The 20,626-nt window shown below is 39.1% G+C and overlaps 1 protein-coding gene across 1 annotated transcript in view; it reads right to left on the bottom strand.

Moving 5' to 3' along the window:
* The window catches only part of LOC146619331 (calcium-binding protein 8-like), a 53,617-nt gene that overhangs the window by 19,283 nt on the left and 13,708 nt on the right, over window positions 1-20,626 (bottom strand). The window contains exons 3-4 of the mRNA XM_085370789.1: window positions 17,508-17,651; window positions 9,947-10,059 (exon numbers count right to left, since the gene is read on the bottom strand). Coding sequence (XP_085226915.1) covers window positions 9,947-10,059; window positions 17,508-17,651 — 257 coding nt within the window. The remainder of the gene's footprint in view (window positions 1-9,946; window positions 10,060-17,507; window positions 17,652-20,626) is intronic.

The following is a 20,626-nucleotide window of genomic DNA, read 5'->3' as shown; positions in this document are numbered from 1 at the left end:
ATTTAGGCTCTAAAGATGCCATTTTTATGGCTGAAGTTGTTCTTGGTAACACTGAAGGGTTTGACTTGAAGAACTACAGTTTTTGGTACTACAACACTGGCTTCTTTTTTAAGCATGAAGAGATTACTGCTTGCTCTCATTCAAAGTCAGCATTGAAAACTCAGGTGGAGGTCATCGTGAAAATACATTTCTGTCTCGCAAAGGCACTGACGGCCTCAAGGAAAAGATTCTGGCCAGGGATCAAAAGTAATGCCCTTCTTGATGCATGAGACAAATTGAGTCATTTTCACTTTGATAATCCTCTATAATTCACCCCCCAACCTCTGTGCTTCAATGTGAGGAGGATCACATTAGAGTAGATCAGACTGCTGGAAGGAGGATGATTAGGCATATGGAACGAAACGGAGAACATGTGCATGCGTGTGCACACGTGTGGGTGTTGATTAGCTGTCTGTAACGCTGTGTCTCTGTGCCACCTTCATTGCCATTCAAGGCCATGCCTGGCGAGGGAAAGTGATTTTTCGCTCGTCTCAGCCTTCCCAGCCGGTGAGTGAACGCCCTTAGAGTTTGTTTACATCCTGCACGTTGGCCTTGAATCTATCAAGCACCCAGCAGCTGCTTGTTAGAGAAGTGCTGGCTCTTCTCATACTACCTGCCTGGAGCAGGACATCTGACAGTCAGCAGTTCTTCATCAGCAGACATCTTATTTAAATTTCAGTAATTTAGCAAGGCAATCTGAGAAACTTGGAATTATAACTAATCATTGCAATGAATGAGAAAGAAAAAAGAAAACGATTGAGGACATTTATCAAATGTATCTATTTGGCAAATTCAAACGCTGATCCTGAATCAGTTCAAGCCTGCTGTATTACTAAGGCATGGATATTATTGAAGGCTCTACCTGCATGGGCACAGGAAGTCAAGCTAAAGTCAAGTACAGCAGAGGTTTATGTTAAACATTCAACTTCAACAACAAAACCACAGACATGTGTAAGCAGTGTATGACCAGATAAATAACAGAAAAGAAATGTCATGTGGACGGATGCTTTGCTGTGAGTGGTTGTTGTGTTGTTAGCACTATCTGACAGAACACTTACACAACAATCTGAGGCAGGAGAAAAGCCTCAAAAATATTCCTACAAACCATTCCCTTTTGGTGGGTACCTGCAGAAATCTTTCAAAGGCTCGGATGTTTTTGGATATTATTTTTACTAACTAATCAGCAGCAAATGGGCTTGTTGAAACATTCAACAAGCCCATTGGTCCATAACGGACCCATTTAGCAGATGCAGAGCATTATCAGAAAGTAAAGCAGGCAGATTAGAGCACCAGCAGATTTAGCCAGTCTCAAAAACAAGATTTTGATTAAATTATGATGCCACTTTGCTGAAAACTGCAACCATTTTCTTTTATTGCAAAAGCTAGATGGAAAAACAAAACAAAGGGGAACTGAATAAAAAACATAAAACCACTAATGCTGTTAAAAATATATTTTTAATATATGATAGGAATACAGTGACTTGCAAAAGTATTCGGCCCCCTTGAACTTTTCCACATTTTGTCACATTACAGCCACGAACATGAATCAATTTTATTGGAATTCCACGTGAAAGACCAACACAAAGTGGTGCACACGAGAGAAGTGGAACGAAAATCATACATGATTCCAAACATTTTTCACAAATAAATAACTGAAAAGTGCAAGCCACTGTATTCGATGCAATAAAAGTTTGTAATAAGAATTTGACCATCCCAACTGATAAATGAAATTGACCTGGACATCCCATTTGGAATAAGCCTATTATATGATATTGCATATGATCTTTACATACACCACAGAGACAACCATAGCACAGAAACAATTACAGCGCTCATGGCAGACTTTCACTTCCAGGGTAACTCTGCAGGGGCCAACACAAATATTAACCTAATCTAAAATGTCTCAAGAAAAATCATTGTGACATGCATATTATTCATCACAGATGATTTTCTAAAGTCATTATAAATCCAAGATTGTGCCCTGGCGCCAAGGGGAGAAAAAAAAGATGATTAATGGATCTGATTTAAGGCAAAAATCTCCATTTACAAGCCAGACAGGCCACATGTCTAAATGTCCGGAGTTGGATTCTTCACCATGACTTTAACATGACTGGTAGACTTACATTAAAAAGCACTTCTGATAATGTGTTATGGAACGTGCCAACTGTAACATTTTGCATTTTAATAATAAACGATTATTTGGTCACGTGTAACAAAATGCCAGAGGCATATATTGCTGAGAAAGAGGAACAGCTTTTGCACTATTGAGAAACAGATTATGTTTCAGAACCCAGCATCCTTTTAACTGCTCTTTCAAACTCACTCATATCTAGAAAGAAGGAACAGCAGTGCATAGCAACTTACAGTTGTTAACTTGTGGTAGTTTAAAAGTAATTTTTAGTTAAGGTCTACAAAATCACCAGGTACAAATTTTTTGCCCAACAGTTCTAACATGTAAACAACACTTTACAGTCCAGGCTGCGGTTTGTTTTCTGATCAACATGCAGCCTAAAAAAAAAAAGCAAAGTCCTCTCACGCTTCAGTTCATTTGAGGAGTCCTCATGACCTGGAGGTGAATACCTGTTCGTTAGACTGACTGCTCCTCACACCTCTCTGCTGTGCACTGCTTCCTCCTGACATTTGCTCTCCAAACCATGCTACACCTCAGAGAAACCAACACTAAAGTCTCTCCATCAAAAATAACTTTCAGGGAAGATTAGCTGACATTTTTGCGGGATGTAATATTTTATCACAGGGTTAAAGCACCCAGAGGCACTCTGACACATATTGGTTTAAAATAAACAAAAAAAGACCCAAATCAGGGTCTGCTATATTTAGCATTACCACATAAAACTAGTTTTTATGTGTATTGTCTCTTTGTCTTTAAAAGTAGAAAAAAGATCGACAAATAAAACTTATAAAGATCTATTCTATTGAAATAACACTGATTACATTAACACTTGTATTCACATTAGGCACTACAAGTCGGTTCTGTGGAGTTACATTGTATACAAATATGACTTTAAGACACGGTCAGTTAGCATCAACCAAATAACAAGAACAACACTGGAGATACTTCGGTTTCTTGACTGGACTAAATGACTTTGTCTCTAAGCTTAAAGGAAACAGCCCATAATAAATCAACGTGATAAGGAAAAAAACATTATCTTATTACCTTTAAGAAAAAATAAAGAAATCATCATAAATGAAAGAAAGAAACAAATTACATGCCAGAAGGCTAAACAATAACAGCCAAACTTTGTTGGTGTATTTTTTTTCTTATTTAAAGTGGGTGTGCAGCACATGGGGTAATTATAGGGTAAATAGCTCTAAAATAAGAAAACCCCTGGTGTCCTGTCAAAGAGGTACAGGAAACCTGGTCACTCATTTCTCCTGGCTGCCAGTTTTACTTCTGAGAAAGGCTATTGGTATAGTTTTTATTTTTTGACAGTGGTCCTTTGATTTTTGTAAAAATGTAAAAATACATTCTAGAGTGTCACAGTGAAGAAAAAACAACTTAAAATCCCTGATCATCTTCCTCATGTTCAGTTTATTTAACTTTATGCGTGAAAAATGTGCAAAAATGAGGAAAACTAAAACAACTTTGTCCCCACAAGTGATAGTTGGTCCCCACACGTACAGTGGAATGCCAGTTTTTGGTCCTCAAAGCTGTTTAAACACACACACACACACACACACACACACACGGGACTGTCTATTATGGTTGGTGTGATTGTTGACCAAGTGTAAAATGTTGGAACCTGAATATAATGTTTGTTGCTGCTGTTCACAAACAGCTTATTCAGCAGTACCAAAGCGTTAGACAAACTAAACTGTTATTTATTTTTTAATTTTTTAATGCTGTCAGGTCTGGGACCATGAAAGTGTCTGCCAAGTTTTCCCGAACAAGAACTGCTTACATGGCTTGAAAAACTGCAAACATTATCATAAGCTTCCTTGGATTTAGTACCAGTGCAGGGTGTTATTTTGTTGCACGTAGGCTAAGAAAATAAAGTTTTACTCGCCATTTGGGCGCATGCTCTAGAGGCCAACTGATGAACCCTTCACAGGTCTGCTTTTTTTTACCCTTGTGGTTTGCAACTTACAGAAACCAAACTTTACAATTTTATACGCTAATGCAACAGTACCTTTAAATAAAATGCACACAAAAACACTAATTCATGTATTTTGTACATGTTCCAAAATCTCTTGCTCTAAAGCTTTATCCAATTCATATCAACATGTACACCAAGTTACAATTATGAACTGAATTGAAAGGAAACCAGAACACCTGAAGAAAACCCCAAAAGTAAAAAGACCTTCTTGCTGTTAGGAAAGAGTGTAACTCCGTGCCACTGACATACAAGACTGATAGAGAATCTATGGTCTATTGAATGAAATTTATTAAATTATTTTTTTTATTTTTGTTTAACAGAATATAAATTTCAAAACATATGGGTATAGTTAATATTGAGAAATGGTGCAAATAAGTAAGTTTTATTGTACCTTTATGATCCTTGAAAAGGTACACACTATTACCTTGAAGTTCACTAATTAAAAACTGATAAATCTCAAGTGCACAAAGAGGAAACACACTGCGTTTGACCAGATCTGACCTCTGACTCATTATCTTCACAACTTATATGATCTCCATTTCTACTATTCTCACTGGTGAGTCACCATCCTACTCAGGGATTAATTAGCACAATGCAAGGTACACTGACCTGCAATTAAAGTGCAGAGGAGCTTTGATCTTATATAACAAGTATTCCATACATCTTCAGTAATTTTCAGTTGAAGGAATTAAGTGCTTGCACATGAAAAATGAAAATTTAAAATAATGTTGATCTCAATCAAGCAGGCATTGAAAAACGATTTTTTGAATGTTCATTGTTTTGTTTACTATTCGTTTGTCTTGTTAATCAGGCTGCTGCTGCTGACTTAAAAAAACAACTTTAATGTTTGCAGTTGTTAAAATACAAGCTCATAATTATCCAATGGGATAATTAGATACATTAACAAACTGTTCAGGAGCAGATACGGGTGAGTAGGAAAGTGAGTGTGTGACAGCGAGTGAATCATTATCCCATCACCCCAGCTGGTGAGGATGTGACACTTTGCTTGATATCGCTGGAATGAAAAAATCTCTCTTCCAAGTCAAGAACAGAGCTACTCTCAGGGTTCAAAAGGACTGAACCACAACAAAATATAAGGTTCATTTGAGTGCAGGGTGTGCTTGTGTCACACTCCTGCTGAACGAATCCCGCTCTGCTCTGATGGACGAGCACAGAAAACAAATGCTGGCAAAGAAGGAAAGTGTACTCCGTAAAATGCTTTGAAAACTGAATTTGTTTAAGTGTTGCACAAAATGCCTACAGCGAAAATATTATCAGTATTGTGCACGTTGTTTCCTTGTCACGATTATTGAATATATTGCTTCCATCAAAGCAAATTATTAAGATGTGCCAAATCAATGTAAAGTTCAAGATTTGAAGGATGTTAATTCTAATAATTATAAGCATAATTATAAAAAGTTATATAAAGCATGTCTGGGAAAGGTTCTGGGAAACATATAGTAAGCATATACTATACAGCCAGAGACTGCTTTACTTGGTTGTAAAGGCAGAACAAATTTCTTGACTCCTCAGGTCCAGTCCATGGGACTACATACTATATTCTAAAGATTTTAAAGATTTCTATTCAGTTGCAGACATTACTGTTATACCTGAACTTACACTCACCAGCCCCTTTGTTATGTACCTCTCTTCAACGGCTCTTAACTCTCTGCAAATGTCTAAGGAGCCAATCACAGGATAGCAACTCAGTTCATTTAGGCATGTAGACATGGTCAGTGCAAGTATGTAAAACGGAACATCAGAATGGTAAGAAAGGTAAGCATAACATCCTTGTTGTTGACAGACAGGCTGGTCTGATTATTTCAGAAGCTCCTGATCTGTTGGCATTTTCCTGCACAACCATGTGCAGAGTTTATAGTGAATGAGGTAAAGGAATTATCCAGACAGTGGCAGTTCTCTGGGTGAAAATGCTTTGAGATGATAGGAAGGCAACAGCAACTCAAATAACCATTTATTACAACCACGGTATGTCTCTGAACACACAACATGTTGAACCCTCAAGCAGATGGGCTTGAACGGTCTCTGGTCTGATGGGTCTCGAGCTATTCTGCAACATTAAGAGGATAGCCTCAGAATTGAGTATGAACAACATGAATGCATGGCTCCATCCTGTCTATTATTAGCGGTTCATCCTGTTGATGGTCTACTGGTGTGGGGGGTATTTTCTTGGCACTTTAGGCCCCTTGGTACCATGTGAGCATCGTTTAAATGGTGAAACCTAACTATCCCTTTGTGACCACAGTGTACCAATCTGATCACTGCTTCTAGCAAACTAGCGGACCATGTCACAAAGCTCGAATCACCTCCTACTGGTTTCTTCTGCATGAGCTCCATGTACTTAGATGACCTCTACAGATCTCCATTCAACAGAGCTTTGGGGAATCTGCCTCATGGATATAAAACTGACAAATCTGCAGCTGTGAGTCTATATCATTGAAATTATTCTTAACTGTTATATATTCAACGGTTTTAAAAGCTACTGAAAATTTAAAATGTTTTATGTCATGATGAGAATTATGAATGTCATTATTGAAGCCCAACTTTGCACATACAGTATACCGTTTCCTAATGTAGTGGAGTATTATATTTACTTTGTTGTTTCCTGAACTATACTTGTGCCAGTTTCTCTAAGTTACCATTATGGGGAAAATAAAAATTACATATTAGCTGACTGACTTACTATATCATTTATTTGTTTTATTATTACTTATTTTTTTAGTCTTTGCTCTCCTCTCTTGACTTCCCTCTCATTCCAGATTTTGTAGACCTTAACCATCTTCCCTCAGTCTGGTTCTGCCAGACTGGGTTGTGCTGCATAATATTTTAAGGTCTTTACCTTGGCACCATAATGAAATGGTTAGCAATGTCATTTTATACCATGGGTTTGTACCTCTTGGTCCGCTGTGTAGAGTTTGCATGTTCTCACGTGTCTGAAAACATATTAGGTTGATTCTAAATTAGCTGTTGGTGTGAACAGCTGTCAGCGTCTTTGTATTACACATGTTCAGGCTGTACCCTGCTCGTCGCCCAGCTAGGACTGACTCCAACATCCTGCAATTCTAGTTAGGTAAAAAAAATGGATGGAATTCGACTAAAAAGCTTATTATGGCTAAAAACTTTGCATTCTCTGACAATTTGCACATTACGCCCGATGCAAATCACAGCTAGCATTAATTTGGAACTAAAGATTACAGTTTATATCTGACACCAACTCTCCTTAGCATTTGTTTTGTCTCCAACAACTTCTATTGAAATATGGTTGGGCTGAAACAACAGATGTTATTTTCTTCAACAGCCTATTTTTACTGCAGTAAAAACCAACAAACACTCATAATGTGCTCTTGGTTCATCTCTACCACATCTTTCACATTTCACATAGTCATTATGTTTCTTTCCTGTTAATGGCACTGAATTGTGCATCTTCAGCGAGTAAAACTATAATGCATTAAGCATCATTGTCAGCAAGAAGGAAAAAAAACATTTCTACTGTCTCCCTGTCTCTCTCTCTCTCTCTTTCTTTTTTTTTTAAATGAATGTGATATATTTTTTTATCCTGTTGTTTACGACCACAAAGGAATTGCATTTTTCTAAGCATGTAAGAGCTGTTGATTTGAAGTGCTGATTCTGAATCTTAATGAGTGGGACATAATGAGCCAGCAGCATGAGTTGTCTCAGCTGATGGTTTATTCAGCGTCTGCTGAACTGATGGGAAGGCTTTTGAGCCGATAGTGTTATTTTTCTCCATGCATACTTGCATTGCTAAGATCATTTTCATTTTTCAATTGTCCCACCAAACACAAAACACTGCATGTTACTGTCTGCAGAGTGGATGCAAGATTTATTGAGATATTTCATAAAAATCACTTTTAACACCCTGGTACTAGGATGCAAGGTAAAAAATTCAACATCTACTCCAATATTCTAATAATTAGGAAAAAAACACTTATGTATTCAAAGAGGAACACTGAAGCAAATTCTTTGAATAAGGCTCAGTTATACACTATTAACAATAAAATAAACTAGGCACAAAATTGTAATGTCTCAAGCAAGTAATCATCTGTGAGGTGAGTGAAGAAATAATTATGATAAAAGATGGTCTGCAGTGCATTTACCCTCTGAATGTGCTCCACACATTTGATGAGGTGTTTGATTTCTGCGTCTGGGCATTCGTCTTGACTTGAAATGTGGGTTTATTAGTGCAGGAGTAACAAACCGTAAACCACAACCAGTTTTACTTGAGGGGTTGAAAAAAAAAAGAAGAAACACACTGTTTCAAGCCAACCGCTCTTCTTTACAAGCCAAGGTCACATCACCAAATGTGGCTGGCAGTACATTTGCCGTCCTGCACTCATACCTCTAAAGACTTGTGTCCTCACGGTGTAAACCACAAGCTCATTCCCCTGAGAAAAAGCCTGGGTCAAGCTGATGATTACATCAGGGGGGCAGGCTTGCCAAGTGTTACTATCAGTGCCAAATGCTCTGCTCTTTCTCTCACACATACCAGATTTGTCTACATGCCCATTCAGGCTCTGTCCTCCATTCTATTGTGTGTCTGTGTGTGTTAAACACTCTAGCTCACTCAAAGCAAAACTATTTTACTCAGACATTTTTTACTACTGTTCTCAGATTCTGAAACCCCTTTATGCTGTGAGTCGGTCACAGTACAACTCAACGGAGATCAGTATATATAATATATATATATATTTGCAGCCCTGCGACAGACTGGCGACCTGTCCAGGGTGTACCCCGCCTCTCGCCCTATGACAGCTGGGATAGGCTCCAGCGCCCCCCGCGACCCTGAAAAGGATAAGCGGAAGCGAATGGATGGATGGATGGATATATATTTGCACTGCCCTTCAAAAAAGGATTGAAAAAATCTGGAAATGGAGTTAAATTCAGAAGACTGTATTTCACTGCAGAATCCATTAGTGCACAGAAGACACGTCACACTTTAGCTGCTCCAGGATGTCGTCACTTTAACACAAATATTCTTTTTCGGGAACATAAAATCTAAAATATATTCACAGAGTTGATTGCGTAAGAACAAAAATAATTAAAACTCTGCACAGCTTCATTAAAGATGTAGAATATATATGAGCTCTATTTTGCTTTCATAGTACAGTTAATTAGTGTAATTAGGTTAATTTGGCATTGGTGTTTTGTTATTTTTTAATTCTTTAATACTAAAATTAAAATTTACCTTTTCAGTTGGTCATCATTTGCGCCGTAATGATGCAGTAACCAATCATGTAATGTAATGTGAGAGATCTAGAGGAAACCAGACAAACTCGACCACACTTTTTAACCCTCCTGTTATGTTGGTTTCCAGGAACACCAATTATGTTCCTGGGTCAATTTGACCCGTGCATGTTTACTCATCCAAAAGTGTGAGAAACCCTGGCATTGATTATTTTACAATTTTCTTGTATAATTTTGATTTTTTTCATTTCCTTTAGTGATGCAGATGACATGTGACATCTCTTCTGTTCTGGGTCAATCTGACCCGCAACATAACAGGAGGCTGAGAACAGTAGACTGAGGACAGCATTCCTGGACCAACATGCAGCTTTTTTTTTTGTAAACAGATTTAAAAATCCTGCTCCTTGGTTTTCAGTTAAAACAAAGATGTAGAAGAATGATGCTGCATTTATATTTCAGCTCAGACATATAGCATCTGTCTCATCATCACATCCAGTTCATTTCATGACTCAGAAGTGGTAACAAAACAGATGTGTGACAGAGAATAAAGGTAAAAAAGAATCAAGATTTACCTGCCAGAAGATGGTATCGATTGTGCTGCCCAGAAAGCCTTCTCTTGTTTCAGATGAGAGGAGCTTGGGACCAAGAATCGTCATGAACTCCTCAAAATCAACCTGCCCGTCCCCTGATGGTGAAAGAGAGGACAGATTGTTGATCAATGACGAAGCACTCATGGCATTTGTCATCTAACAAACATCTAAAAATTTTCCCAATAATAAAATCCATCATCGTTAGTTGTTTTCTATCCTATAATGTGATTTATTTTTCTTCTGTGAGCTGCAGATGCACAAAGGAAAGCAGTTATTAGTAAGCAGGAACCTGTGGAGCTGAAAAATCAAGTGCAGTTCCTCTAATGGCCACTTGTGGCAGATATAGTAGAATAGAATAGAATAGAATAGAATAGAATAATCCTTTAATTGTCCCACAAGGGGAAATTTGGGTGTAACAGCAGCAAGAAGACACATATACAAACTAACAGTACACAAGACACAGAACAGAAACATAAATAATTTTTACATATTTACATCAAGGACAAATACACATATTTACAGCCTGGTAGAAAAAATAAATTTTGATCTATGCAGCAACTTCCTTTTCATTAAAAAGCATGTGGAGGGTGCAGTTTTTACAGTTTAAATACAAAGTTAATTTATGCATTATTAAGAATGTGGCCAGTTTGACTGGCCTCTTGGAAAAAAGTGAATGTATAGACAGTCTTGAGGCCTCTGGAGATTCAAAAGGTTTCTACAATGTGTGGGAGAAAGTGTTGTTCCACCATAAACAGAATTCTGGATGCTGCGCTGTCTTCGCCCTATATTATTTGAGCCAGCATGCTTCAAATAACACAGTTCAATATGACATTTACTATTGAGATGAGACATAAGAAAAAAAACTGAGTTCTGACTAGATCTATAATGCAGACTGTGGAGCAGATCAAAGTTTGCAGCTACTTCATCACTCAAAACATGGAGTCCTGCCGTGAACATCAATTCCAGCAGCACTGATCTCAGATGCCTGCTGATAGTTGTTACAGCTACTGCCAGAACAAAGCATCAAAACTTTGAAGACGGGAACAATTCAAACAAACAGATCAGAGTTTTATATTGATCCAGCTGAATGCCCTTAAATGTATAGCCTTTTTTGTCTTATATAATGAAACCCCCAGCAGGGTTTCATTATCTTCCCTCTGTAGCGTTTGCCCGGTTTCATAGTTTCAGTGTTTAAATGACCCAAACCTACACTGACAATAGTTGCTGCACATTATAGGTTATGGGAATTGTGAAAAATGAGATGAGTTGGAAACAAAATCACCAAAGCCCATAGAGAATTGCAGTCTCCGGTTTTAAATAAATTTGCTCACAGACACACTCTGAATTCAGTCCTATTGAACAAAGGCATGACATAAAACCTAAATAAAGAGAAAGTTGATTTTGAACAACAAAACACGTTGAATTCTTTGTCATCTTTGGTCTTTCAAAACCTAGTTTGTCTTTCTTTTCTTTTTTGTGTCCTGTGTTTCTCTGTCACTGTTGTAAACTAATTGCTCTTCTCTCTTCTTCCCACCTGCTCCTGCTTTATGTGCAGATGAGTATCGGGCCTTGTCAGTGGAAAGTTACTGATGCAGGACACCTCTATCTGCCCCTACCACTCCCTTCAATAGCGACACCCACTCTGGAGGATGCTTGGCACAGTAACATGTCATTGACTTCTGCCCATACACATTCAGCAGGGCAAATGCAGGGCTACAGGCCAGATGAAGCAACATCAGGATTCGAGGATGTCAAGCTTGGAAGATGGATGGATGACAGTAGAGGTGAAGGTGGACTGGGTGAAAGGGTTCAAGGTAAGACAGGATGAATAACAATCATGCATACATTTAGAACAGACTAGTATACACACATGTTATGGGAAGTTGTTTAAAGCGCCACTATTGTTTTTATACTAGGTAAGACTAAAGCATCTCAGGAAAAAAGACACCACCACCAATACCAAAGATGAATCATAATACTCCATATGCCATATTGTAACATGCACCTCCCACACAAGGTGCACTCTGCACTGCAGAGGCTGCAGCCCCCCTGGAGGTCCAGAGTGGAAATCAAGTGGGCAGAAAAAAATAAATGAATGAACGAATGATCAGCGAGTTAAATACCTGTTTGCGGCAATCCTAGGATATTTTCTGCTCTAGGGAATATGAAGAAGCTCCTCACAAAGCATGGGGGCATGAAGGAAACCGCTTCAGAATGAATAATTCTAAAGTAGCTCTGAAGTAATGACTAAAATAGCACTCCACTCAGCCACCTGCTTTCCCAGGAGTGACAGTCTGCATTTACTGGAACGAACTGATGGGCTTAAAGAATTAAAAGAAAAGTTTTCCTTTATTTTCTTTTTTTAGAAGGTTATTTTCTTTTTAATGCTGTAAATAGTAAAAGAATGTGATAAAAAAGGAAAAAGGAGAATGTAAGCTGGGGAATAACTTGCATTAAATGGTTGTGTCAGCTGTTAATTAGCTGTTGAAGGCATTTGGGGCCATGTGAGATGCCCTGAGATGCCCGTACGATTGTGTCAATTTTATTTGAGGTCCAAGTAGGACAGACACTGTTAAACACACAAACCATAACACCTACAAACATTAAACCTTATGGAATAATCCAAAATCCTCCCCCTACTACTTTTAACTAGTACGCCTAAACTACTGAACATAGGTGGTAACTTTTCTTTTTTGACTGATATCTTTGAGAAATGTGGTTTAAATTAATTTGTCACTGAAATCTTTGCCTCTCTGTGTTTGCTCAATTTGTCTGTCATGCCAAAAATGTAACATTTTTAAAACTTTCCGCTCTCTTTTGACAGCTCCTCAGAAACCCATCAACTAAAAAGTGAGTTAAAGTGACTCTTAAGGATTTGCTGCATGGAAGGCAGATCGTGGACCCAAATGCAGAACTTGGCAGACAGAAAATAAACGCAAAATCCACCTTTAATGCTGATCACTCACAGGTAATCCAATTCACAGAGCAGGGAATCCAAAATGTACAAAAATCATAACACACAGGGCAAGGAAACAAACCGCAAAGAGGGATGACATGACAAAGGACAATAGGAGATAATATATACACAGATCAGGCATAACATTGTGACCACTAAAACAATAACAAAAGATGTCTCTTTATCATGGCTCTTGTTAACAGGTGGGTTATATTAGGAAGCATGTGAATGTTTTGCCCTCAGAGTTCATGTCTTAGAAGCAGGGGGGGGGGGGGAAAGGCAAGCAATCTGAGTGAGTCTAAACACAGGCCAAATTGTGAATGTTAGACAAATGGATCAGAGCATCTCCAAAACTGCAGTTTTTGTGGAGTGTTCCCAGTTTGCAGTGGTCAGCATATATCAAAAGTGGCCCAATGAAAGAACAGTGGGGAACCAGAGACAGGGTCATGGGCAACCAAGGCTCTCTGATGCATGTGGGGAGCAAAGGCTGGCCTGTGTGGTCCGATCTAACGGACGAGTTACCGTTGTTCAGATTGTTGAAAAAGTCAATGCTGGTTCTGATAGGAAGGTGTCAGAATACACAATGTATTACAGTTTGGATGAGACTGCATAGCTGCAGGCAGGCTGACCCCTGTCAGCTGCCAAAAGCACCAACAATGGGCATGTGAGGATCAGAACTGGACCATGGAGCAATGGAAAAGATTGCCTTGTCTGAAGAATCGTGTTTTCTTTCACATCATGTGGCTGGTCGGGTACTTACCTGGGGAATACCTGCTACTAAAATGCACTATAAGAGGAAGGCAAGCCAACCGAGGCAGTGTGCTGCTTTGGGGAATGTTCTGCCGGGAAACTTTGGCTTCTGCCATTTATGTTGAATATGAATGTTACTTTGACACTTACCACCTACTTAATCATTGTTGCAGGCGATGTACATCCTTTCATGGGAACGGTATTCCCTAAAGTTGGGGTGGGCAACTCCAGGCCTCAAGGGCCGGTGTCCTGCAGGTTTTAGATGTGTCCTTGATCCAACACAGCTGATTCAAATGGCTAAATTACCTCCTCAACATGTCTTGCAGTTCTCCAGAGGCCTGGTAATGAACTAATCATTTGATTCAGGTGTGTTGAGCCAGGGTGAGATCTAAAACCTGCAGGATGCCCGCCCTCGAGGCCTGGAATTGTCCACCCCTGCCCTAAAGGCTATGGCCTCTTTCAGCAGGATGATGTGCCCTGCCACAAAGGAAAAGTGCTTCAGAAATGGTTTGAGGAGCACAAAAGTGAGTTTCAGGTGTTGACTTGGCCTCAAAAGTTTCCCAGGCTCAATCCAATCATGCATCTGTGGGATGTACTGGACAAACAAGTTTGATCAAGTCCCGCCGCATAACTTACAGGACTCAAAGGATCTATTGCCAGCATCTTGGTGCCAGATACACAACACATCTTCAGGAGTCTAGTGTAGTGTGACCAGCACAATATTAGGGAGGTGGTCACAGTGTTATGCCTGATTTGTGTGCATATGTCAGATAACAAGGGGAGAGGTAAAAGGTGGGAGGAGAGCTAAAACGAATATAGAAAACAAGACAAAGGAAGTAAAACCCAACAACAACCAAATAGAACAGAAAAACAAGACTAACTTGACACAAGGAGACAAAATTGAAGAAACACAATGGCAACACAAAAGGTATCAACAAGAACTAAAAAAGGTACAGACAACAAAAACCTCATAAACACGAAAAAGCCAAAAATAACACGCTTAAAGAAAACTATAAAGAATATAGAGCTTTAATGTCTGAAAACCAAAAGAAAGCATGAACCTGCAGAAATTGAAAACAGTAAAAAAAAATTAAGGGCATTAAAAAATTATCTCCAGTGTGAGAAAGCGGAGCTATGAACAATCTCAGCATTTAGCAATACACACAAAATCCACTGATTTATGTGCATATTACTACAGCGAGCATTAAATAGTTTACCCCAGTGTTGTACATTTTATTCCCTCCACTTCTAAGAAGGTGTTTCTCCCCAGTGGTGCTGTCAGGAAGGCAGCTCCTCTGGGAAACAATGTGTTCAGTTTGCTTCTTGCTACATTGTTGTATCGGTTTATGTAATTCCAAGCCTGTGTGCATGAATACTTCTACAACGTGCATTAACACATGCATTAGTTCAGTTGTTTTAGTAGCACCCAAACTTTTTACTTCCATTACAGAAGATAAACCAGATAAAAACTCGTGTGCAAACTGAATGACAACAAGCCATGTTGATTGTCCAATTTGATAATTACTACTGTTTAAATTATTCCTCGATGCTGTACCAAACATGCACAAAGCCTCAAAGAAAAACAAACAAACCACAGTACAGGGTAATTCACTCTTCCCTAAAACACCACAGTTGCATCTCAGCTCCCATTTTGATGTATCCGCAGTTTCTGACAGCTGAACATTATGCACAAAGTCACTGAGTCACTTTCTGTGTCTGTCATAGCCCAAGCCACCTGCTTTTGAACAGTTTCTTCCTGTGTTATGTCACAACCAAGCATTTCATTTCAGCTGGAAACAGAACAATAAATTATTAAAGAAATATGCAGAATCCTGCTCACTGTAAAGATAACAAATCAGGCAAATGACAGGAGGGAATAAAAGCAAATGTTGGTATTCAGAATTGACAGATTGAAGACATGACCATTATCAGTACAACAAAGAACAAGTGTAATCTGAGTGAACAACAAAGACTGGTGCAATGCTGTGATTAGGAACAAAGAAGAGGAGTCACACCTCTGCATGAAGGGCAAACAGAGCTCAGCAACTATCACATGGATTGGTTTGGCAGAAGAGAGAAGCAGAACACATAACCGATCAGTATCTTCTGGAGATCAGCTGGAGTTGGCAGCTGGGCAAAGAATCAATGGCTGTGAAAGAGCCTCACAGCTGCCCACCTGGCCAGGATACAATCACCATCATCCATTCCCACTCATCTGCTAATACCCTTACTCTCCCTCATTCAGCGCCCCCTTGACGCTCTTCATCAATACATTGCTGGACATACACACGAGAAGAGAATTGCTGAATTGCAAAATAATTTCTTTCAAACAACATGTGCTGAATTTTTTTCTTATATTTGTTTGTGCACTGTGTGTTTCTTTGAGGTCATTTAGCTCATGCAGGATTTGATGTGTGTGTTGGCAGATGACAATACCCATAACATTTCCAGTTAAGCTCCCAGTACTCCACAGTTCCATGTTTTAAGCCTATTTGGAAACACAACCTACCTCCTACTGGCCTCCTGCATTAGTGCCATCTCTTTTTTGATCCGAGTTACCTTATTCTATGTTCATTTTCAAAATTAGACTGTATCCTGACTCTGTATTCAGCCAGCTCCAGCATTCAATACTGCCCAAATAAAGAAAAATCCCCAGTATTTTGCTAAAGACATTTATCGATACAAACAAATTGACCTAGTTGATTAAAAGAGGTTTTTGAAACCACAGCAAACTCAGATTCAATACACTAAGATAAATGACAAGAAAGGGAATAAATAAACAAACAGCTCTGGACGTTGGTGACAAAAGCTGCTGTGACAAAAGTAACCTCAACTTCTGGTTGCGGCAGACGATGCAACAAGATCCGGCCCTGAGGCACAGCAGCAGTTAGGGTCTCCGGGGATTCTGTGGTGGATGAGTCAGAAGCATAAAGGCAGTCTAACTTCTTAAACTTTAATATTCAGCCTTGAACATTTATAGTATTCCACTCTTTCTGAGACTGAAAAGCACTTATCAAAGCCTCTGATAGAAACATGAAAAATGTGAATATTTTTTCAGCAATCTGACATTTGCATATTGCATTTTCCCATCCCAGTCTTATATAATTTTAAGAGTCTACCCTTTATTAAATGTCAGTCACAGTTAACGTAGACGACCGTATTGGCAGAAATGCTCTGTGCAAAAGAAGAGAAAGCTTAAGTTTGTATTTTCTTGGTGCTGAGAGTGTTCTCTCTGAGGACAAAAAGTTCAAATGTCTCAGGTGAGGACAGTGCTGCAGAAATAAAACTCTTTCTTTATGTTGCAAGAATCTTATACATGTTGTTGTTATAATGCATTTTTTTAAATGTACTTTCACACACCAGACTGTCAAGTTATGAAGGAACTACAATGACATTATACAAATTGTACTTGCTGGGCAACCATTGTGAAAACCCACCTAACCGACAAAAACTATGCCCATCTCACGCATGCATACTTTTGATTAATCTCCAAATTTCTTCATTTACTTTGCTCTCCTTGGGCATCAATTTCACTTTGATAATTCAATGTGTCAAGAGGATAAAGCAAGTAGCTGAAAACAAGAATAGTACAAAGTCATGCAGGCATGAATAAATGTTTTATGCATGAGACGGTGGGAGATGTAATCAGTGCATCTGAAGCCTAAAGAGTGAACAGAGAAATATTGCAGTTTACCGTAGATATTTGTGAAGTTACCCGTTGATAAGACAATAAAAACTGACGGTGTGTACATTTTTATTATGCAACACATGAGGGAAGATCCCATTCTGCACTGCACAGAGCATTTTTACATGTGTGTGTGTGTACATGTGACTCACCATCCATGTCTAGTCTCTGCATGATAATGGCCAGTTCCACCTCACTGGGCATGTAACCCAGAGACCGCATGGCCATGCCCAGCTCCTGTTTGGAAATGAACCCGTTTCCATCACGATCCAGCACCTTAAACGCCTCTCTGATCTCTGCCAAGACAAACAGGATATCGACTCAGCATCTATAAATAGGGCTTACCCCTCCTGCTCCCAGTTTGGGGAATCAAACACTTAATCAGCGTAGTTATTTTTCTTGGTCTTTCGCATTTCTGGGATTCCTTTCTTTGGCAATGATATGCTTCTTGAGACTTTTATTTCACAATACATTCAATGAAGTCAAACTTTCACCTCATTCATCATCATCATCATCATCATCCACAGTCCTTCCTCTATCTTCTTCCCTCTCCCTTACTTCCTGTCTGACCTAGCTTTGGGCTGTGTGATGCAATTGGTCTCGCACCACTGCCTCAAGTTAACAAGATCAATTCAGACCATTGATTCATTTTCTCCACCTGCTGTCACAGCCACTGTCACCTCAGCTTTTCATGATTTCACCTTCTCCACTGTAACCTGCTGGTATATGATATTATCTTTGATTGGCGCTTTTTGAGGAATGTATACAAAAAAGAAATCAATTTGAGCCAAAGGTTCACACTTCAGAATGCTCTAATATCCCTAATAGGGTCAACGCAGACATGTAGTTCTGGCTGTGAACAGAAAAGCTGAATCCACCTTCTATTTAAACCTTCTGTCTATGAGGGGCAGCCAATCAGGAGAAACTTGGCTCAAAGTGGGAGAGAAAAGGCATTCAAATTGTTCATTTAAGTCAATGAATGAACTTAAGAACTGCACTGAGGCCGATTATGAGGCAAATTATTATTATTTTTAACTGTATATTATGTCGACTCCAAGAATAAAAACATAAAATCTAAAATGAGCAGATTAGGTCTGCTTCAATCATCCAAAGCTACGCTAAAAGAGGTAGTTAGAGTGGGACTTGCTTCACTGCTTTTCGTCCCTTATAAGCGTTAAATTTGTGACCTTTAGGATATTGGATTTTTCCTTCAGTCGATAGAACCATTTACTGTGTAGAATAACACCCCTACCTATGCTATTCAACAGATAAGAGAAAAAACACATTTTCATCTTCCCATCCTGCTAAACATCCTTCTTTGTTGTTGCCTAATAAACACTGAAGCCTTGTTTTTTGCTGTAGTGTGGTTTAGCATGTTCTGGCTGTTCGAGTCACCAGTGCTTATGAGAATACATGTAACAGCAGGGAAGATAAACTACAGGGGAATAATAAAACTGAAAATACCAATTTGGTGAAGCTCGTGTGTAACGTTCAGCTCCTTTTGCGATTGAAAGCAATGTTGATTCAGCTAAATGATCATTTTACAGTGTAGTTTGCCTTCTGTTGAATAAGACTGCAAACATACAGTCAGAGAAGGACTACTTTTGTCGCCACCGTTTATCATTGCACAGTGTTTTTAAACTCACAAGGTATGTAAAAATTTTGCACTGTTAATGGACCATTCATCATCACAGAACGAAAAAAAAGTTTATTCCCACAGCCACAGGTGTGAATGTATGTGTAGTAAAGCAGTGAAGACAGTGTAGTGAAGACAAGGGATGAGTGGATCTGCATTCTTACACAGTGACCATCAGAAAATCTTGACCCAGATACACCAGAAACCCCAAAATGTTACCCGGTGACTTCCTAGATGCGGCTTCCCACACTGGTCACATCATTTGATAAGAGAATAAGTTCGTCATATAAAAACTGTTTCTGCTTTATAGAATGATTTGAGAAAGCTTTAAATTGATAATGAACATGCATATTCAATACCATTTATCTGGATGTACCGTTTTCAGTAGGAGAAACGTTTCATCACTCATCCAAATGACTTCTTTAGTCATCTGAGCAACTGAAGCTGAGCTCACCAATTCTCAGACCAGAGACAAAAATGCCTTATTTTTACACAGCTGGTTCAGTAACTGCTTGATGTGTGATCAAGCCATCAGTAAAAGAAGTCAGCAGGCTTCACTGTGCTTTAATAAATACATATTTCATAAGTGTGCCTACAGATAAGAGAGGATGCATGGTAAGAAAAGGGAGAGAGACGGACAGGCGTCTGGTGTTTTTTTTTAAATAGAAGAGGAATGTCACTTCTCTGAAGAACACTATGACTGCATGACATGCATGAGCACGCTGTTGAGCACTGAATAATTTGAGACGGGAGAGCACAGTAGATGGTTTATGGGGGCGATCGTGGCTCAAGAGTTGGGAGTTCGCCTTGTAATCGGAAGGTTGCCAGTTCGAGCCCCAGCTTGGACAGTCTCAGTCGTTGTGTCCTTGGGCAAGACACTTCACCCGTTGCCTACTGGTGGTGGTCAGAGGGCCCTGTGGCGCCAGTGTCCAGCAGCCTCGCCTCTGTCAGTGCGCCCCAGGGTGGCTGTGGCTGCAATGTAGCTTGCCATCACCAGTGTGTGAATGGGTGGATGACTGGTTGTGTAAAGTGCTTTGGGGTCCTTAGGGACTAGAAAAGCGCTACACAAATGCAGGCCATTTACCATGGTTTAACCCAATCCTTCCCAGGAAATGTAAAAGCAGAGGACATTTACCAAATCACTATGGAAGCAACAACAACAACAATAAAAAACAGTCACAATCAGTTTACATCACATCCGAGACTCAGAATCAAATCCCTGCAAACAAAATGTATATTTGATGGTAGCTAGTGTTTGTTTTTGTAATATTCTCACAAGTGCATAAAAGTAATCAAAAAATGGTTGGATGATAGCAAATATTTTAATGACAAATGAGAAAGAAAAAAAAAAGTCTTAAATAAATGACATTGTGTTGCAATTAACTGCTTTGCAAAGCAACACACTAAAAGCATTTTATCTTCTCGCAAATGATTGGGAATAATAAAGGATAAATGGTGTGTAAATAATGAATTGTGCCATTAAGCAAAGAAGAGTGCCAACTGTAGATAAATAAGAGGATTTTGTCCCTGTTGACCTTTTTCAAAATGGCACGCTACTGCTTCCCCAACCAGCTGGTCCTGAGCACGTAAAACATCATCATCGTTTGCAAGAACACGAGACACTTTTCTGGAAAT

Source organism: Diplotaxodon limnothrissa, linkage group LG14 (genome assembly GCF_057381915.1).
Source record: "Diplotaxodon limnothrissa isolate DT_005_m linkage group LG14, D_limnothrissa_male_GT1.1, whole genome shotgun sequence".
Classification (NCBI taxonomy): Eukaryota; Metazoa; Chordata; class Actinopteri; order Cichliformes; family Cichlidae; genus Diplotaxodon; species Diplotaxodon limnothrissa.
This window is presented reverse-complemented; position numbering and strand designations above follow the sequence as displayed.